This window comes from Bacillus rossius (genome assembly GCF_032445375.1).
Source record: "Bacillus rossius redtenbacheri isolate Brsri chromosome 4 unlocalized genomic scaffold, Brsri_v3 Brsri_v3_scf4_2, whole genome shotgun sequence".
Classification (NCBI taxonomy): Eukaryota; Metazoa; Arthropoda; class Insecta; order Phasmatodea; family Bacillidae; genus Bacillus; species Bacillus rossius.
The window spans coordinates 20548993-20571626 of record NW_026962011.1 but is presented as its reverse complement, the minus strand read 5'-3'; the positions used below and the strand labels follow the sequence as shown (position 1 = coordinate 20571626).

At 36.3% G+C, this 22634-nt stretch overlaps 1 protein-coding gene across 4 annotated transcripts in view; it reads left to right on the top strand.

Moving 5' to 3' along the window:
* Positions 1 to 22115, top strand: part of LOC134541879 (major facilitator superfamily domain-containing protein 12-like) — a 64120-nt gene extending 42005 nt beyond the window's left edge. The window contains exons 7-9 of one of the 4 annotated variants that reach the window (XR_010076695.1): positions 723 to 847; positions 2988 to 6317; positions 8546 to 22115. Coding sequence is in view for 2 of the 4 variants with exons in the window: in XM_063385585.1 (XP_063241655.1) it covers positions 723 to 847; positions 2988 to 3103 (241 nt within the window). In the remaining 2 variants the exon portion in view is untranslated. Of the gene's footprint in view, positions 1 to 722; positions 848 to 2987 lie in introns of all 4 variants that reach the window. The other 3 variants (XR_010076696.1, XM_063385586.1, XM_063385585.1) reach the window with 3 other exon arrangements.
* Positions 22116 to 22634: the final 519 nt, after the last annotated feature.

The window sequence follows — 22634 nt, the reverse complement described above, 5'->3', positions numbered from 1 at the left end:
TACAACATTATAAATATAAATGAACTTTTGAAATAATTGTGTGCACCGTAACGGCAACTAGCTTTGAACATTATTTTTTCCTTGGTCATCATACGGATTGTCATTATTATAGTGTGCTGTAGTGACCCAGTTGCTATTTTTTTTATTTTTTAATAAATATCAATTTATTATCGCAGTAATTTTATATGTATGAATATAATCCTGACCATAGATAATGTATGTATTTTGCTAGCTGTTAAATATCGTTCCATGCATATACTAGAGGGCCGCAGTAACCGTCATAATTCACACGGCACGGCACGGCACTGTGTTTATGCTTCCTTGGGCAATGAGAGACGTATATGCCCTTCCAAGGTATAAATTTATTCTGAACAAGTACTGTATTCAAATGAATTAGTGTTTCGATAACGTACAGTGCATCCTTCTCTTAAAAAACTACTTGACAAACAAAAAAAAAAAAACATTTCAACAATGTGGATTCATATGCTTTATTATCCCTATTAATTGTGTATACTTTAATTTGCAAGTTATTTATAAATTTTGTTTGGTGTTCTCAACAAAACTGTGTGTATTGATGTTTAATAATCCAGAAAAATTGCTCATCGGGCACAAATGTATTGGATTAAGGTTGTTTGACTGTATTGCTGAATCATTGTGTAGATCCCGTAAACGTTTCAGAAGTTTTGATTTTTGACCATTAAAATTGTGTCCCTTTGTTGTAGGAAATGCTCTTCAGGTTGCCCAATGTACTACAGGGACATTTTGAGCTTTGCTTGTGGTGGAGCGGCTGTGCTGGGCTTGGTGAGTGTGGTCCCACTCTACTTGAACCAAACCCCAAGTGCTTTGGGTAAGTTTTTCCCTCTATACCTATGTGCAGTAAAAAACCATATACTGTATACATTTTAATAACTGAGCCTAGTTTATTTTTTAATTCCAAGTGTTTCTGTTTGGTATGTTACCACACACAAGTCAGCAAAGGTAAAGCAAACAATATCAGTGATTCAGGTTTTTATGTAGACACTAGTAATACCTGTCATGTGTTGCAATGGCTCAATCAGTTTTTTTTTTAAATTTTTTTGAAGTAGGTGTGTGTGTGTGTGTGTGTAATTATATATAATCTCTCTATCAATCACTATATATCTTTGTAAACATATATCTATATATATCTCCCTCTTTATCTCTCTCCTCTATGTATCTATATCATGGTTGCTACAGGATTAGAAAACAGGGAAAACATATAAAAGAAAGGGAATTTAAAATTTGTCAGGGAATTTAGGACAAAGTAAGGGAAATCGCAACATATTTCTGGAAATTCTTTTGTGCTGACAAAAGTGAAATTAAAAATAAAAATACTGCTTTTGTTGATGTTTAGGCACCTTAAAAAATTCGGAAATGTTTGATATCATGAAATACAGTTGATTTTCCTTCTTTTCGTGATTTCTCAGGTTTTTTTCAGTAGACACATTTTTACAAGAAACAAATTATTTACATATGTTTACATACATGTTCTATAGTCTTTACTCAATAGTTTCAGGAGAATCTATAGTAATCTTTTGCAAAAACACGTATTTCAATCTCAAACTGCGTTAATTACTACGTGTGTTGTCAATAAATAATCAGACGCTGAATTTACGTGCAATAATTCTGGAGATTACCGACTTGAATAATAGAAATAAAGTTACGAAGAGTTATTCAAAAATAGCAGAATAATTTCATCATTTACATTAAGGACATCAAGACCGAAGTATTTTCAAGGAGAATATATTTGTGATTTCTGCAATGTTCGTATAGACTGGATGCATAGGTATGGCTAATGTGTTAATATTAAACAAAATAAATAAAATAGAAAACCAGACGGTTCGTGTTTCATGCCGGTGGGGGAAACAAATAGCATCGGGAATAATTTAGAAACACAAAACTGAAAAAATTTGAGAAAAATCAACAAAATTTATTATGAAGTTTGGCATGACCATAGTCAGAAAATCTTCAAGGGCGTCGGTATAAAGTGAGTGACTTGTAAAACTAGCTTTCAAAATCAGATAACCTCAAGTAAACGAGAAATAAATATGTAGTTATAATTTAAATATTTTAAATGTAGCTAACGTAGCCTAACCAAAGGTCATCACTATTTTAAAATAATTTGAATTGAGCCTACCTATCCAATTGATTATTATGGTATCACACTAATTTTAATATATGAGCCAATCTAATACCTCAAGAACGGTAAACTACTGGTAAACAATTTGAAAGATTGTAAATTGTGTCAGGGAGTAAAAATAACTTTACCAGAAAAGAGGCTTTCTTTCAGAATTACCAATAATTAATTTCAATAGGGTGAATTCTACTGAGTAATAATATATTATAGGTGCAGGTGGCAGTCCTTTGCAAAGTGTTTTCTTCTGAGAAAAAAGGTTATCATCATGTAATTAATTTATTTTGTGTGCTTTTGTTTTAATATGAAAATGGAACATTTGAATGACACATACAACCTTATTTTCCTGCAGAAAAGCATCAACATCAAGTGGTGCTACAGAATTGTTCGTCTCTGAAAGGCCAGAGAAATTTGTCAATTCAGGTCTGGAAAACTGAAAAAGTCAGGGAATTTTGGAATTCCAAGCTTGTAGCAACCATGCTTTATATATCTTTATATATGTCACACTACAGCAATAAAAATATTACAAATCTATGTTTTTACTTTTTTATATTTTTATCTATCTTTTAATTTGTCACAGGTGTAACATAGGTATATTAAAAAAAACTCATATTTGAATGCAACGCTGTGCCAAAATTTCAAAGATTGTAAGATTATGACAGAATGAACATTTACTTTTTTGTACTATGAAATAAAGTAGAAACATTCAGTTAAATGTAAATTTAATATTAATTTTGTCCATTTATATATATATTGTTTGTGCACATATACTTCCATATTAATATGACCCATTGTTCTACTACTTGTTCTTTATGAAAATTAACGATGTTTTCAGGTTTTGAATCATCTTACAAAGAGATTGACGAAGACAATAATACTGAACCGCAAATGGTAGATAGCAGCAGTACAACTGTACAGGCATCGTCAAGTCGAAGTTCTGTCATTGCGTAATATTTATATATATATTTTTTACTTTTTTCCCCTGTGTTTTGGCTGTGAAACTGTCCTTTGCAATTTTATAAAAAGAATATTTATTAGATAGCATATATTTGTGAAGTGCACATTAATGACAAGCACTTTTAGTTTCCTGAAGTTGGCATATCACATTACTATAGTAGAAAGTGTTTTGTTATATGAATGTAATTTTTTATAGTACTTTTGCCTTTCGACATTATTATTTTACTAACATCATGAAACAATAGCTCTGAACTACTATGTACCAAATATGTGCGTACATACAACTTTTATCATCTTTTAAAACATTAAAAATGACATGTAAAGAGTTTGTGTGGTGTACATTTTACAGTTTGTTTAATTTTGAATAACTTGATTTTGCAGCTTAAGAAATTATTTTCACCCTCTTCTGTAGTTTTCTACTGCATATGACACTTTACTTTGTTGTGGGTTTGTGACTTGTGTCTGTACCACATATCAATTAAGTGAAACCGTGAAATGTTTTGGATTGTAAAAGTAGTACTATATCTGAATGAGATAAAACAAATTATAAGATTTTAAGTGGCCACAATTACTGACATTACAATTTTAATTAATTGTTGAGACACATCTTATTCTAGCTTACTATTAACAGTGTACATTCACCTGAAATTAAATTATAAAAAAAATTATTTTAATATTCGAAAAATATTTGTATCAGAATAAAATATAACTATTGTACACTAGCTGTTTCTAATTTTTTTTCTGAACAAACATTGTGGTGGGTAGGTAACAAGAAGGGCACATGAGGGAGTTTAAAATACAGTGTTGCATCTTTTAGATAAAATAAACAATAACATTTTTATATGAGCCATTCTAAATGTTTTCTGGAGACGTTTTCAGCATCAAATTAATGCAGAGAAGGCACTGAAGTAAGATGTTGGTACATATCTACAATATCATGCAAATTGAACTACCCAGAGTAGATAACTTTTGTGTAAAACTTTGTGTTAAATTTGGTACATTCATTAGTGTTTACACAAAACCTGCTGCCTTTCGCAATACAGAATACAAAACAGTTTTTTGATATTAAATTGTGGTAAAACACTTGAAATCATGTTTAAAATCTCAAAAGTGTCACAAAAATTTTCTGCTTCTACAGCATAGACTATATTGTCGCGGGTTGAAATTTTGCAGGGTTGTTGAAATCAAATTTAGGGACTTTACTGACGGGACTCTGGGCTGGCTGCTCTGTTCACTCGTCAGCGCAAGTGGCGTGACCATGTAATTGGGGCACGGGGCCGGCGCGGCGCGCTGCGGGCTTGCAGAATTTTGTTTGTTTGTTTGGCCGCGCGCTGGCGCAGCCACGGGCCGCAGTTACTGGGGCGCGCTGTCGTAACAAGCCGCGCGGTGTGGCCTGCACATCGGGGTAGAGGGGGGGTAGTCTTCCCAGATGTTCTAGTTAGTTGTTTAGTAAATTTGACTTCAATAACGAGCTTTTGTTATGGTAGGCGCGGCAGGGCGCGCGAATTTAAGCGCAAGTGAGTGGTGACTCGGGGCTCACTCAGGCGGAGGCTATGCGTCTCACCTGTGGTCACGAGTTGTTAGTTCGTTCGTGATGTAGGAATTCAGGCTCACTCAGGCGGAGGCTATGCGTCTCACCTGTGGTCACGAGTTGTTAGTTCGTTCGTGATGTAGGAATTCAAGCTTTCGGGCGGAAGCTATGGTCGACGCCAGAGGCCACGAGTCGTTTAATTTAAGTTAGGTCATAATGTAGTCGTCAAGCTTTCGGGCGGAGGCTATGGCCCTCGTCAGGGGTCACGCGTCATAGTTTTTAAAATGTAATGTTCGTTCGGGATTTCAAGGGCAGGAGAGGCCCCTACGTTATTTTTTTAAAGTAATCGATCAAGAAAGGCTTTTCGGAAAATGTGAGTATGGACTTATCTTTGTTTTAATTTTAAGTATTAATTATGATTTGAGGTATTCGGAAGGACTAGGGAAGTGTTTAGTGAAGTTCTCTCATTCTCTCTCTTGTAAGGTCGTTCAATCGTTAAGGAAGTAAAGAGATTATTGTTTTAAATTGTAATCCCGCTATTTAAATGTTCTTTAAAATGATGTTGAGTATTTGACTTTAAGAATAAAATAATTTTAATTAAGTATTATGTTATTTTGCAAAATCTCCTTAGTTCAGCTCTCACCAGACATCCTGTACGGGATGACGAACCTATGATCCTAGGTACAGTAAAGTATTTTATGAAGTTAAGACTAGTTGATGCCAAGCGAGTTGTTTCTATGTAAAGAGCTACGATTCTCGCCCCCCCCCTCTGAAGGTGGATCGTGACAGAAATGGCGGTGGCACCGGCTAGGTGCACGTGACAGAAATGGTGGAGGCGCCGGGTAGGTTCTATTTCTGGAGAGAGAGAGAGGTAGATTTTTATGTTTATTATTAAGTTAGTTTCAGCTTCTGATAGCAGGTTATTAAGAGTTTACTTGAGGAGAGGATTACGGAATTTTAGTCTATAGTGGAGGAAGTCTTTGAGATTTTTTTTTTGACGTAACAGATGTTTATTTGAGGATACTTGTAAGGATAAAGTTTATAGTGATAAGTTGTTTTAAGTCGTTGAATTTATTGTAGATTTATATCGGGGATTATTACGTGAGGAGAATACGTTATAAGTTAAATGCTTATTAGAGATAATGCAAGTGGTTTAATTTAATTGAAGTTCATTTTAAGATTGTAGGTTAAGAGAATTATAATTTAAAATAAAAATTTTTTGTCGTAAATAGGAATTATTTTCAAGTGAAGTTTGTTTTGTTGTCGTGCGCGTAGGAGACGAGACGTACGAATTAAATCAGTCGAGGGAAGGATAAACGTTAGAAAGGAATTAAAGAGAAAACGAGAGTTTATGTAAAAGAGAGTTATAGAATTTATAGTGATGTTTTGTTTTAATTAGAAAAATGTTGAGAGTTGTTTCAGAACGACACGTCAGTGGACGTGGCAGAGTGAACACGTGACGGGGAGGTGCTGAGACCTAGCGGAGAACGGAGGAACCGCAAGCGAGGGTTGGCGCACCTGATGGAATTCGGTGACGTCACGGGCTCATACGGAGACGTGGACAGGCCGTGACCTTGTTTTGATCAGCTGTACGGTAACTTAGCGATAAGAAAATAGACTATTGGTTAAATAAATTTAAATTTAAGTGTGTTTTAGAAGAAGAGGAACTTTCAGTATGTAAGTAATTTATTTTAAGAAGTGTATGATGTATAGGCTAGAAGTGTTTCGTTGTAAGTTGTTTATGTTTTTGTTAGTTAAATTCTACCTCGGTTTTAAAAATATTTTTTTGGGATTTGTAAACATTATTAAGGAGGTACACTATAAAATCGATAAGCATTAAGAAAACTGGGAAGGCTAGATTTTGTGTGTAGAGGGAATTTACTCCAAAAGAACAGAGAGACAAAATTAATGTTTTCATTAGGGCGAGGGACCCTAAGGTGAGGCGTTGTGTCCCTGGGAAGAAAGGGAATTGTAGCGCAGACCATAGGAGATGGGCTGACTACGGAATTAAGGGTCAGGAGAATCCTGAGAGTTGTGAGTAGTTTGGGGCAGGAGTTCCCCATGGTAGTACCGAAGTGGCTATCCTGTATGGGATAGGGTACCATTTCAATGAAGTTTGTTGGTGGGGTTAGAGCCCCCTGTGTAGTGGGCCTATAGCAGATAGGCACTACAGTGAATTTGGTTATTTTGTGAGGTAAATTCCCTGGAGGTTAAGTAAGATTGGATTCAGTTAGGAAGGAGGGAAATGAGAAACATTGCTGTAGAGAGTTAGTGTACTTGCCTAATGTGAAATTGAATTTTAATAAATTAATTAATGAGAAAGTTTTTTCTGGTCAAATAATAATGGAAGGGAATTAATTAATTTTTTTGAGTAAGGTGTTTTAAGTAATGAAATAAAATAATGTGAAGTAATTTGAATAATTGGGGAGGAATTTCTTTAAGAGTTTAGATAATTGTTTTTGAATTTATTGAGATATTCAGCCAGTGGAGTTTGAGTGTGAGAGATACAGTGAGATTTTAAGGAAATCGGTTGTTTATTAATTAGGACAAATGAGATTTTTTGATTAAGAGTCAGTAAGCATAGTTAAATTTACGACATAATATTTGTTGACAGTTTACAGTTATTAAGGAGAAAACAGAGTAATCTATTTATTTTTATTTTAAGGGTTTGAAGATAAGATTATGAATTTTTTTTTTTGAAAGTTTCTTGGGCATGTTTGAATAATTTTTATTTGGATTTTAAGAAATTACAGAGAAAATTTAATTGATTTACATTAGTTTGGAAGTATGGAGGTTTAGTGTTCGATTAGCCCTAACTTGATGGTCGGATCCCAAAAGAATGCCGTAAAACCGATAGCCAATTGAGAGGAATGCGGTAGGCGCTTGTGTAGAGAGGGGTTGTGGGAAAACTCCTTGGGACTGATGGCAGATCAGGGGCCCTAAATAGTGTGTGATGCTGTAAAACCAGTGCAGGGAAAGCCTGGTATGCTTAAATTTTTGGGCACAGGTTATGTAAACCTGGGGTTCCATGGGATTTAGTCATGTTAGCTGCTGTGAGACATTGAGATTTCCAGGCTCCATAGTAAAGTCAATGTAAATTTTTGTTTTCTTAAAATAATAAATTTGTTTTTAATTTATTTGAGATATTTGATTTGGAACAGTGAATACAGACCCCGAGGAAAAAGAGTTGTCATGCTGTGAGAGGAGAAGGTGGTAGGCCTAAAAGGGTACAGGCACCACAGAGGTTATGTGCATTGCATAATTTAAATATAAGGAAACTTGAGAATTTGAAATTTTGTTGTTGGGTTGTACACCCATAAGAAGAGTATAGGCAGAATTTTTATTGTTATGAGATGTCTAATTTAATTGAAAAGAAGAAAGTTTAAAGATGCAAGGTAACATTATTATTGTAATAATTGAAAGAGATTAAGAGGTAGAGAGAAATAGGCAGTTTTTGTTTGTAAGTACTAAAGTTTACAAATAGAAATTTAGTAACTAAGAATGAATAATAAGTTAAGTCTAGTGTAAAAGTTTTTTTAAGTTTGTTAAGTTAAGAGTCACAAGTAAATTTTTTTTTAGAGAGAATGTCTTTGATAGGAAGTATTAGAAACTTATGGGAATTTTAGGGTAACATAAATAATGTAGGTAATGAATAATAAATAGATGGTAGGTCTTAAGTTAGGATTAACATTTGAAGCAGAATTTAATTAAGAAGAAGGAAAATAAATAGGCCTAATGAAAAGAACAAAAAAGGATTTTATGGTAAAGCATTTTTTTTAAGTAATAAACAATGAATAATAATGTTGTTTCAGGGTAATGTGTACTAATAATACAATTTTTTTTTTAGGACCAAAGAACAGGAATTATGTAATTTAAATTAACATGTATTTTTGAAACTGTTACAGATTCCTTAAGATGAGCTGAGCAGCAGTCCAGTTTACAAGATGACAAGAGTTCGAGAGACAAGATACAAGATCACTGAAACAAGAGCCAAGACTGAAGATTCAAGAGAAGAGAAAGCTGGCAGCCATGGACTTACAAGTGGAGATTAATAAGGTCATGTAAAGTTTTATTTTTTTTTATGGAAGACAGTAACTGGAGTTTTTTTTTGTTATAAACATTATTTACAGAACTTTTTAGGTTATAGTAATGTAATGGAACTAGTGAGTTGTGGTAGCTGTCAAAAAGAACTAATACCTTAAGTTTAATTTTTAAAGTTAATTTTCTTAATTTACAGAGGGATTAGTAGTTTTTTTTAAAACCTTATTTAGGTTGGAATTTAAATACAATAGCTTATTATAAATGTGTACGAACAGTTCAAGTTCACAGTACTGATAGGTAGGTCAGATGATCTTATTGATTTTGATGATTTGTTGTTTTGAGTTGATTTTTAAGTGTTGTGAATTAGACAATGAAATAGTTCTGAAAACTTAAATTATTTCAAGCTAAGAAATAGTAAAGTTAATTGTAACTCAAAGGACACCAGAATTTAATTTTTTTTTGAATTAGTAATGTTTGAAAATTTTATACTTTACAAGAAAGGTTATAAACAAACAGATCGGATGGAACAAGGATGCAGTAAATCACAATTTCATTTAGAATTATTGATTAGCTTTTGAGGTTATGAAGTAAAAGTAATTATAGTTTAAAAGTTTGAATAAAAAAAAATGTTTTTTTTTTAATTTGTTTGAAATAGAAAGTTTAAAAGTTAATTAGTCATGATCTAGGTGGGTGATGGGGTGGGAATTGGCCACTCTTTTTCCCTATAACCTCCCTAACATGGCCTTCTATTACAACTAACAGAAATAAAGAAGAAGAAAAATGAAGAATTATTAGTTAGAATGTTTCTTTCATGAAGATACCTGATGAACTTTTACTGTTTGGAAGAATAGAAGCAAGGTTAGTCAGATATTTTTACTCAGAAGAAGAAGAAGATAAAGCAGTTTTATGACTCGACAAGCCAGAGATTGGTGTTTCCCCTCTGCGCTCCTATTGACTACGTTGTTTACTCTCATGGGATAGCTGGTTCGGCACCATGGAGAGAGATTGGTGGGCATTGTGGTTGCCCCCAGAAGAAAAGAAGAGTAGAAGAGGTTATGGGTGGGTCATGTGAACTGACCTTCAACCCAGTTACTTCGTGGGGACTATTTGCTGTATAGAGAAGATCAAGACTCAAGAGGTAGGGAAAATCATTGGAGGTCATGTTTCCCTTCCTTAAGTTTTTCCTATCAAATTATTTGCCTGATTAGATTATGCTAAGGGTGGGATACTTTATGTTAGCAGTTGAATTAATTAATTTTATTTTTTTGTGTGTTTGCATCCTTGCCCATCGATTGCAGTTTAGTAGTTAGTTTTGTATTTGTCAGGCGTGATGGTAATGCCTGTTGATGATGTTTCAGAATTGTAATCTGTTCGTGATGAGGATGGCACAACTCCGAAGCAGATGTGGGGAGAAGTTGTGAGCTGCCCTGGAAGCCAGTCCAGTAGCTGTTGGAGTTGAGTGGTGTTTGCTGATGGCCAGCCCAGGGAGCTACTCTTCTCGACAACACTGACTTCGAGGAGTTGCACCAACCTTCACGAGATAAGAGTTTAATTAATTGAAACACTGTAAGGACACTTAATTTTTTTTGAAGAACGAAAGAAGTATGGTAATAAACGGAAACCGGAAAAAAAAAATAATAATAATTATCAAGAATTTGCACATTGTTTAACGAATACTGAGAAACTAAGAACAGTAATTTAATTTGTAAAGAGAGCTTCACTAACAGAACAATTTTTTTTGAATTGAGAACTCGAGCCTCTGAAGGTTCCTGTGAGAACAAACCAGATAAAAGTTTTACATTTAATTTTATGAATACTTGTTGTTTTAAAATAAATCTTATGCAGAATCTAGATGTATGTTCAGACAGCAAGGAACTAAGAAAATTATTATTTTTGTGAAATGAGGAATTTATAGTTATGGTTTAATGGAAAAAGACAATTTGTAATTTTGAGGTAGCTCGATGGGGCTCGAGCTCTGTGAGGGGAGGGTTATGTCGCGGGTTGAAATTTTGCAGGGTTGTTGAAATCAAATTTAGGGACTTTACTGACGGGACTCTGGGCTGGCTGCTCTGTTCACTCGTCAGCGCAAGTGGCGTGACCATGTAATTGGGGCACGGGGCCGGCGCGGCGCGCTGCGGGCTTGCAGAATTTTGTTTGTTTGTTTGGCCGCGCGCTGGCGCAGCCACGGGCCGCAGTTACTGGGGCGCGCTGTCGTAACAAGCCGCGCGGTGTGGCCTGCACATCGGGGTAGAGGGGGGGTAGTCTTCCCAGATGTTCTAGTTAGTTGTTTAGTAAATTTGACTTCAATAACGAGCTTTTGTTATGGTAGGCGCGGCAGGGCGCGCGAATTTAAGCGCAAGTGAGTGGTGACTCGGGGCTCACTCAGGCGGAGGCTATGCGTCTCACCTGTGGTCACGAGTTGTTAGTTCGTTCGTGATGTAGGAATTCAGGCTCACTCAGGCGGAGGCTATGCGTCTCACCTGTGGTCACGAGTTGTTAGTTCGTTCGTGATGTAGGAATTCAAGCTTTCGGGCGGAAGCTATGGTCGACGCCAGAGGCCACGAGTCGTTTAATTTAAGTTAGGTCATAATGTAGTCGTCAAGCTTTCGGGCGGAGGCTATGGCCCTCGTCAGGGGTCACGCGTCATAGTTTTTAAAATGTAATGTTCGTTCGGGATTTCAAGGGCAGGAGAGGCCCCTACGTTATTTTTTTAAAGTAATCGATCAAGAAAGGCTTTTCGGAAAATGTGAGTATGGACTTATCTTTGTTTTAATTTTAAGTATTAATTATGATTTGAGGTATTCGGAAGGACTAGGGAAGTGTTTAGTGAAGTTCTCTCATTCTCTCTCTTGTAAGGTCGTTCAATCGTTAAGGAAGTAAAGAGATTATTGTTTTAAATTGTAATCCCGCTATTTAAATGTTCTTTAAAATGATGTTGAGTATTTGACTTTAAGAATAAAATAATTTTAATTAAGTATTATGTTATTTTGCAAAATCTCCTTAGTTCAGCTCTCACCAGACATCCTGTACGGGATGACGAACCTATGATCCTAGGTACAGTAAAGTATTTTATGAAGTTAAGACTAGTTGATGCCAAGCGAGTTGTTTCTATGTAAAGAGCTACGATTCTCGCCCCCCCCCTCTGAAGGTGGATCGTGACAGAAATGGCGGTGGCACCGGCTAGGTGCACGTGACAATATATGTGATAGTGTGTGAAACCGAACTGCTGAGAGAATTTATGTGAAATATTTGATAGTACTATATGTGTATGTAGCCTTGATTGTATAAACATATTATGATTGTTGAGGGTTTTCTGTGTACCATATTGTTATGACTCGCTCTGAGCACTCTGGCAAGCGGCTTCGAGGCTCGCCCTGAGTCAAACACGAGGTGTCAGCAGTTTCAACACCGCCAGCGAAACAGCGACGCGAGTCGCCGAAGGCCGACCGCCGCTGCGAGAGAAAAGAGGACAACACGGAACATCAACACGGACGCGGATGGAAGAATAAAAACGACAGCCACCGTCGAGAAGGGGCTTCTTCTGGTCACCGGCGACTGGACGGCTGAAGTCGTGACGCCGGAACCACGGAGCGCCGTGTCCTCGGCCGCCGCAGTCCGTCGTTGAATTCCTGCCGCGAGCGCGACCCAGCACAGCGTGGGTAAGGAACCTGCCGAGGTGTGGTAGCGAGGCTCCCCGATAATTGTCTAAATGGGTGACCGCTAACTCTATAATAGTACGTGACATTAAATCAAGTCTCTATATTGAACTGTCTTTCATTGTTAGTCTTGAGCCCCCTATCACCCTGTCTTAGAATAGTAAATAATTGAGATCATCTTAAGGTTGTATCATAACAATATGCAATTCATTTTACTGTGCAAATATTTTTATGGATGTATTTAAAGAGATAGTAGCCCAGTCTTGCATATAATTATATCTCCAGTGCTATTTACTGTAGACCCTAGAAAAGTAAAAATGTGTGTATCAAGAAAAGTATTTTTTACGCTAATTTTGGAATTCACAAATGAAAATAATTTTTAAGTGTGTGTGATTGCTTGGTTGCTAAATTTATGGGTTTAGAATGAAATCCATAGTCCACACATGGATAAATTTCAGTCTGAAATGAACAAATGGTTTGCTAAAGAATCTCAACGTAAACTGACAGGAATGAATAATACTTTTATTCAATTTATGGAGTATAAATAAGTGACTTAAATTTTCATTGTTTAGTACATTACCTGGAGTTGTTTAGAGGTTAGAAATAATTTCAAATTGTTACAAATTGATCAGTGAGAGAGAGCTGCAGTGCATTATAGAAGTTGAGATGGATTTAATTGTGACACAGCCATTTATGTAATTGTTTGGGATATTACATCAATAAAAGGCATCTCTATTAACATTTTTCACTCCATGTTTACACAGCTTGAATATACTTTACACACCTGCCGAATGCCAGAAGAGAACTCTAAGTCAATATGACTGCAGAAGCAAGCTTCCACTACGAGTGCAGTAATGAAAGGAAATTAATATGAGACAAAAGTAAGCCCTTTTAAATACCAATGCAAACATGTTTATACGATAAAATGTTTATAAGTCAGCTAAAGGAAAAAAATCTATACTCTAACTTGTACTTGGTGAACACGAAGCATGTGCCTATGGCACATTGCTGATGCATTGCACAAGTTCTCGTGTGACAATGTTCTTCAGTACACGAATCCGATTCTTTTGCGACAATGAATCACAATTTTTTTTCTTGCTCAGCTTGAACGGGGCGCTAAAAGCCCACTGAAATGTTATGTACAGTTCCTAGCATGCAGTCTTTGTCTTTCCACAACTAGCTTCACTACCAAATAGTTGTTGGCAAATGGCATCTCTAGTATAATATAATACCTTGGGTGTACATCATTGCTGGTTTAATGCTGGCTATCAGGGAACATCAAATGTGAATACATAAACAAATTGAAATAAAACCTTTATTATCTGGTGTCAAATGTTACATAGAGGAAGGAATTCAGTCAGAAAAAATGACAGCGCAGGTTTCTATGACAAAACAGTTGCAATGTTTCAGGAACTGTCATCGGGCACATGCAAACTAATTGGGAACACTGGGAAACAGTGTGTATGCATTAGATACAAGATACAATACATGATACAAACCCCCCTTTCCATTCCCTTCTGCTGTGGCCAATGCATTCTCCTGATTGAGTGATTGGTAGTGTACTTTTGATCAGATGTTATTGGCTGGTATCTTGTTCATGAAGGTGGTGGTTTTCAATTGTTTTGTGAAGCAAATTCAATGAATGGACATTTTTGGGTTTCAATGGTTTTGCATAAGTAATGAAAAACTGTTGTCTTTTAGGTTTTTTTGCAGATAATTCTCTTAACTATATGATAAAGGAAAACCTGTACGATTCTGGATGGTTGGCCACACTAATGCGTGCCCTGAATGCAGCTGCTACATGTCCTCCTAAAGCGTGGAATGGAACTGACATTTAATGGTCCGGGGAGTGTTGTTTGAAACCATCGGATGTAACATTTAATTATCAGTAATTTGATTATGTACCTTTGTGTTAATTTATACTAATGGAAACTTAATTTTTTTTTGATAAATTAATTTCCAAATGTTGTACTGCACTATGCAGGTTTGGGGATAATTTTTGGCGTACCTGCATTTATTATTAATACATGTAAGCATCACAGTGTTGATTTGTTAGTTCTCTATATGCATTTATCTTATTTGTTATTTTTTTTTTTTTCATGTTTTGCTAGTTTTCTCAACTGACTTCAATGGAAAATATTTTTTAATTCTGTAATTATTTTGAACAGCGATGGTTTATGCAAGTGTGTATGTCGTTAATTTTCTTTAAATTTACTTCATGTAATATTGGGAACTTTATTTTGTGTATAGCTATTAGAAAAAACTGAATGATATCAACTGTTTTTAATGGCTGTGAATGTAGTCCAGTACATAGTCAACAATGCCTTGAAAACTTTTAATGAAATAGAAAAAAGTTGTAAAGAGTGTGAATTTGAGAATATAAAGCAATGCAGATCTGGGTTTTTATTTTGTGTTTGTACGCTTAGGCATACATGTATCTATTTAATTTTTTTGTGTGTGAATGTAATCAAAGAGTTTATACATTAATGTGCACTTGCAATCTCTGTTTACCTCAATTGTGTTAAGCCCTGCAAATATCATATGATGTTGTTATTGATTTTACACGGGTTTAAGATGTGAGTACGCCTTTAAGATTTTTTTATTAGTATGTAGTGTATTGCTCTATTGGGGTTCACTGCTTTTGCCTTCAATTTCTTGTAAGATCTGAGGTCTAGTCATGACAGATTTTCTTATTCTCAAAGCTTTTACTTGTGTAGCTTTATTAGTTGGCAGTTAGTTGCTGTAATTTTTGGAACCTGACAGTAAGGCTTGGGTCTTAAAAGAGGTGTGTAGAAAGTAAAGAAAAATATGTGATAAAACTGATAAAAAGCCTTGAAAGTTTTTACTTACCAAGTGAAGAACTTCAGTGGGTTAGTGGTGCTGTATAATTTTTTTAATAAGAACCCCTTTTCTTACGCTATTCAAGGGTGCCTGAAAATGTTTTTATAAGCGAGAAAGTGTAAAATGTGGGAAATGTATGAAAAATTCCTTTTTTTTTTCCCTCAGAGTACTATGATATTATAAGACCTGAACATGACATACTCTGATATTCACATAATTATTCATTAAGAGTGTCTGCAGCATATTTAAAGAGAAGAATTAACATTAAAGTCCCATATTTTTATTCTGTATAGGTAACTGTATATACAGTATTTGTACATATTTTCATTAGCAATTCATATTAACGTCACACATTTACAGATTAAGAATAGTACTAAAAAATCAGTACTTTATCACAAAGAATAAGGAAAGTGAACTATCACAAAAGTTATGTTTATATAAAAAAAAACACAAAGCACGGTTTATCAAAACACTTCTTCAGTATTTCAAAAAATAAACCACACTAGACTCCATTTTCTTCAATGATTTTGTGATTTTTCACAACTGTGTTCAGAGTTGAAATAGGCACGCTTAACATCTCAGCGAGTGAAACACTAGTACCTTTGTGCTCGTCCGTGCTCTTTAAAATGTTTAGTTTTTCATCCATTGAGAAAGTTTTCCATCTTTTACATGCTGCACGTCAATAAAATATAGATAAAAATTTAGTTTATTACTCTAAAAAAAATACAAAATTTTATGCATATTGACATTTAAATTTGTTACTGACCATGTTATGATTAACAGACGTGGACAAAGATAAATACCGTAAATATAAATACAAACTGTACATATAAGTTACTGATCTTCAGTACAGGATTTATATTAACTGTAGCTCTAGCGTTGCGTGCTAGCATTTTCTCAAAGTCTTCCATTACTAGGCTAGTGTTGGCAGCCTGCCAATATCATTTTTGATGGAAGAGCACATAGAAAAAATCTAGGAACTATAGCGCCATTGTTCCCAAGAGCATTTTGAATCTCGTATTTTACATGAAAGTGTCATCTTCATATGTACATGATCAACACGTAATCATCAGGAATTTCTTGTATTGAGACAAATGAGTTTAAAACGGGACCGAAATAAAATGGTGTAAATGACAGGAAAACGTAAAAAGCGGTAATGTAAGAGTGGGGTTCTACTGTATTTTGTTGCTGATGTGTATGAAATGCTAGAATTTTTTGAAGTGATATTGTTATTTGCAGTGCAGATTCTTATGCATTTGTGATGGTTTTGTGGTGTTAATTTTCAGCTGGTGCATTACAAAAACCTTAGATGTGTGTACTATCTGAGCAGAATTAAATGTAAAGCCTTGTATTTTATCAAGAATGCTTTATTTTGTGTGTTGTTGTGAATTCTGGATAATAATATTTTATTCTCATTTAATGTGGTTATAATAAATTATTGTATTTGTTTCCTAGTTTATCCATTAGGTTTTTAGTACCTACCAAAATTGTAGAGTAGCGAATTGTATAGTGAAACTAGCACTGATTCTGTGTAGCTACACACTACAACTGTGGGCGTTTTGCCTAAATTAAAAGTTGAATCTCTGTACAAAATATATTTCAGTATTTGTACAGATTCGTTATACACTCGCCAAAAATATTTTGTAACGCGATGCCTTATGCAAATTAAGGTAAAGTGAATATGTGCAACTTACAGCCTATCTAATCCCTGAGGGCATGTACGCCATTCAAAACCTGTATTAGACATGGCAATTGTGTAAAATACATAAGCCTTTCTTAATAATAACTTTAGGGAAAACATGCATGAAGAACAGTGTTTGCTAAAGTATTGATGACAATTGTTGGTGCTTCCCATCCCAACCAAGGCATGTGCGGTCATGCGAGAGCAGGAATGCACCCGGTACCACACAAAACAGCGCAACCAATAACCAATGTGCAACCCCATTAATATATTGAATATGGCCCACGCTACAGTCAACTAAGTATTTAATGTATTTTTTTTTAAACATTATGAACTATATTGATAACCATTACCATTAGAAAAAATTGTCATTATAAACAATGCGTGTTTTAAACATTCCATATCCATTTCACTGATGCGGCCTTGAGGAAAGTTTGAAACACGTTTTCCATGCTAAAATAACATTGAACTCAAGTTATTTCTTGGTAGGGGGTTGGCAACTGATCTCCATTGTGCTACAGGGCTCAACGCATTCTGCGGAGCCCTCACGTTCAAGCAACTATCCAACAACTTTTCAACCATAATGTTAAGAGTACTTAACTCACCTTCCACGAGCATTGCAATAAAGTACGCACCACCACGTGTGTAATGACATGTATCATCAGCCGAAGCCGGCACACGTCTGAAACTAGGGAACCATCGGTTACAACCATGTCCGCAAGCTACATGACTATTAAACCTACTTCAGGATAACTGTAACTTGACTATTAAGCTTACTTCAGGATAACTGTAACTATCCAGTGACATAGAGCGTCAAACATGTATGTGCACTGCGGTGAGCTCTGATTGCTTGTGTGTGAAAAAGGCTGTGTGTGTAAATAGTTACTTGAAAGTCAATATAAAAAAGACCACAGTGTTACAAATGTTCACCTGATTGTTGTCGGTTGTAACCACAAAGCAAGGAAGATAAGGGGAGACAACCCATTTCCAGTTTTTAGTCTTGTTACAATGAACAAGTTGGGCATGACTTTAATAACCAAACAGTTCTAAATGACTAAAAATGGTTCTTATTAGATTTTGTACTGATGCAATTAACACTTGCACTAGTTTCTTTGAGCTATATTAAAAATTCCCTGAAAACAGCATAGAGATACGATGAAGATGCACAAACACTTTCTGAGACATAGACATTCCCTAACATTTTCATTTTTCGTATGATGTACGTAAATAATTGCGAAGTGATTTCTTGTTTGAATTCTTTGAACAGGGGACAGAGGAAGAATATCTTCTTCCCTGTGCCAATCTCTAAAATACAGTAAGATTACAAAAGCTAAGTTTGTAATTAACCATCTGACATGTATGTATTTAGATATAGGTGAGTGTCATTAATTTTTTTATGAATACACAAAGATTTATTGAATGACTTAGAAAAATAAATCAATGTTATAAATACTTGAGGTGGAACACCAGACCATGCCTCATTACAGGAGTTTCGGGTTGTTCTTCAAGTATTTCAAAATATTTTCATTACTGTGAATTTTTTTAATGTTTCGTGCAGTGGCGTCTCGTCAGGGCAAGCAAGGCAAGCAGTGCTTGCCCAGGCAGTTTCCAGACAATGTATTTTTTAAATAAATATTTTATTTAGAATAGTATTTTACTTTGGCTCGTGCAGTTAGGTGTATGTATTTTTTACATTATCTTCTTGGGACCCAGTACTGTGCGCTATAAGAAAAGAATTCGTTGACACACAAAACATGCTGTTTTAGAAGCGTTGCTAGGTTTAGAAGCGCTGGTAGGACCGCTTTCAGCAGGAAGGCTGCCGCAGTAGTTTCCTTTCGGAAGGGGGGTGGCATGGTACAAAGGTTCGAGGAGGGGATTGGCTGTAAAAACACGTGGTAGAAGCTACGAAGGTAGCGATTTCTTGCCGAACTGAAGCGAACATGGCCGAAGCAGACGGTGGAATTATTCCGCCGACTGCTTCGGCTATGTCCGCTATAGTTCGTCAGGGCAGGTGGCGAGGTCGCGTTTCAGTCGGCGATCGTCTCTTGGGGCGCGCGCATCTCTCTCGCGGGCTGTTGGCTGGGAGTTCCCTGCGCCCTATTGGGTAACCAAAGGCTGGCAGTGCGTGGGGGATTTGTAGGCGTACGGGAGGCGGCCTAGCAGTGCCAACTGCTACCGACCGCGTCCCGCGGGTGGCGGATACGGGAGCCCAGCTCGAGAGTTGCAATCTCGCTGGGGTGGCTGTGAATAACCAATAGCAGTCCGCGGACCAATGGCCGGCCTGTGGAGTCGTTATCACGGTTATCGGGGTATAAGGTAGCCTGAATGTAGCTCGGCGCGTGGCAGGAAGCAGTTCCGTCGGTGAAGGCACCGCAGGGGAGCTCGATGTGCTGAAAAAATGCGAAGTGTAGTCGAACTGCGGGCTGGAACTTGCGGAGCTGTGGACTGCCGCGCGCGCAACGGAACTGAACGGCATCGGAACTCTGAAGGAAGAGATGGCGGCGCCTTCAATTTGGGGCCCTGTTGGAGCCAGTGGTAGCCTGGGCGGCGCGACCTTCAACCGTCCCGGGAATTTGGAGGACAAGAGGGTCCGACTCGCAAGATACTTCATTCGCCTGAACGACTTACCCCCACCTGGCTTGAAAGGTCGTTGGCTGTTGACTGGAAGAAGGAAGATGAAGATGGTGCAATGTCAGGCTGCCTTTCGCCCCGTGCGCCCGCAGTTCGAGCCGGTTTACTGGCTCGTCTGCCCACTTCTGTCTTAACTGTGGCTGCCTGGGCAGCTGGGCTGGGCTGACGAGTGAAGTCGCCCGCCCCTGGGGGCGCATGCGCCCCTGGCTAATAATAACCTAGGAGTACCCAATATTTAAATGCGGGCCGCAAGGCCCAAGCACCCAACTCCAGCATGGTTGATTTTTCAGCCCCTCCAACTCTTCTTACCTGGACCCTTCTTCCCTCTTGTCCAGTAGTTACCTGCTTGCTTAATGCATGTTAATTGATCCCCGCATGACCCGGCCCAGGGCTTTCTCTGTGTCTAGGCAGGTTTTACCTGAGTCACATTAGCTAGCTTTTAAGCTAGGCGACCAATGGGGCGTCAGTCATGGTGCCAATTGCAGCCATGGCTGGCCAGTAAACCCAAATAGCACACGATGCACGCGCCCTTGTCCTGCATGGTTAAAAACCCGCATGGTAAAGTGTATAGGCTTCGGCCTGAGACACACAGGTCCTCCCCTAACCTGGACTCTCCCCTACACACTTAGAATAATAATTTAGGCTAGGAAAAAAATTTAATTGTGGCGTTTCAGGAATGGAATGATTACGTGCCAGTTTCTTGGTACACGTACCAGTTAACAGAGTTTCTGATCACGTATGAAGATAATTTCTTTTGTGTTGGTACAAAAAATACCAACATTTAATTTTTACTATTCTAGTACATTTTTATGAGGTTCTTCTCTTTATTTTAAGTACTTTGCCATGTGTTGTCTGTTTATATATTTTGTACCAGATATCGATGATACAACACTCCCACTTAGTATATAAATAATGTAGAGTAGGTATTTTATTATCAGAATAATGTATGTCAAACATTATTATTTTTCAAAAATAGTTTATAATTTTTAAAAAAATGTCTTTTTTTCTACCTGTGGAATAGTCAATGTTCAGTTAAGAAAACTACTTAGGTAGCACCCTTTTGTACCTTGAAATCCATATTTTCCGGGGGGGGGGTGCCCGGAACCCCCCCCCCCCCCCCCCCATCACCCACCCACCGGCCGTGTTTTGGGGTGAACGGAGTTGTTGCTTTCCTTCATGTAAACCTCACGCTTCGCCACTGGTTTCGTGGAATGAAATGTAGGAAGATGGGAGTGCAAAACAAATTAAATAAAAAATGTATCACTTGAGAAAGTTTTTTTTTTTTCAAATTTAGCATACCTATTATAACTTCTACACTAGAAAACCTAATTGTTTCTTAATAATCGTATTAATGTTCTGTAATTAAAATATGGATGTAAGATATAGTTTTGCTTTTGCAGTTCACACTTAAAATACCTACATTTTGTTACTCATGTTGTCTTAGTTTGTCTGTAAAATAACAATTGTTAGGCTGTCAAATTGAAACCAATTGGTCGAAACTACATGCTAAGTGCTTATATAAATCTTTAGTAGACAATACTAAGAATTATCCCCTACAAACTGTAATCCTGGCTACAGCCCTGATTACTTCCCAGCCTTAAAATTCCACATGTGATTTTAATTTAACTCTAAAAAGGACATTACACAGGCAGTTCTTCTGAATGAAAAGTTAGTTCCAGAACCCAATATATTTTTTCGGGACTGACTTTCATTACGAGCCACAAGCTAATTAGAATTATCTATTCCATCCAGGGATAAATGAGTAGTTCGTAAATCGTAAAAGGGCAAATACTTAGCTTGTGAAGACATAAGTGACAAAGCACAATGTACAAATTGTTTTCTCCTTTGCAGTTATACGTGGCAAAGATTTTAAGAAGTGTTTCTGTGGACAGGTGTTGAAAGTTGTACAGTACATTTTGTATGTAGTATCATTATTCTAAAAAAAAAAAAAAAGGTAAATTATTATTTACAAATTTTAAAAATTAATTTATGATTGGATTGAGGAAAGAAAATTATTTTGTTTGGAAAACCATTGTGTGCTGTGGTACAAAATAATTTTAGTCAACTTTTAGTTAAAAATTTACTACAGTTTTTTTACTTCTAAATTTTGAATAGGAAATTAGTAAACTGTTCAGAGGTGCATCTACTAAAGGTGCCAGGAGTTTAAAATATGTGTATTTTATAAAATGAGAATGTAGGTATCTTCTGCATTTACAACTTTTTTTTAAAAAATTCTTATTTTTTAAAATATTTATCTAAGAAACAACAATACATGCTAAGTGAAGCGACAGTCTGGGTCTACAGATCAGGTGAGGCAATAGATACATAGACTGTTCCGCTGCATTGCTGCACAGTAGGCAATGCAAGGATTTGCCACACACACAAATATATTCAAAATTTCCATGTATTTACAAAGATAGTTAGCAAATATTGCTTAATTATAGCTTAAAATGAAGAAAAGCAAGTCCAGCCCTTTTCATTTGCTTCCAGTTGCAGAAAACGACTGGGAGGATACCTCTAAATAAAAATGGGTAATTTATGATTACAAACCTCAAAACAATCTACTCAAGTTACACAGTATTGTGACAAACATGGCCTTGATAGGAGAAGATGGCTAAGTATGGTATGTACAGCTGATTGGAATAAAATGGTTTGAATTTTAATATAAAACTTGCTTGTAAAACTTAGAAATTCTTTAACTGTAATTCTCCTGTACCTACGCTATGTTAATTCAAGATGTAGTTTTTACTCACGCTTATTGAACTAGCGAAGTTTCTTGGTTGGATGTATTTTTGAAACTATTTAACTATTATTAATATAAACATGCTCGTCACTGACTGACTATTACACTACATTGTACCATAATTTTTCTACTTACCCCGCTTCGCTTACCATATTTTTTTGTGTGTGTTAAGAAGTTTGTTTGAATTTTTCACCAAAAAATGGCAGTAGAATTTTCAAAATTTTTTTTTTTCATTTGTGAGTTTTTAATCATTCTTGTACTTGTCAAATTTGATTTTAACTTTGCAAAGTAAGTAAATATTCAATTTATCAATTATGATCAATATAAATAACCAAATTTATCTTTAGGCTTACGAAGATTGTCATGCTGACAAATGCGCAAACATATATGAATAAGAAGCT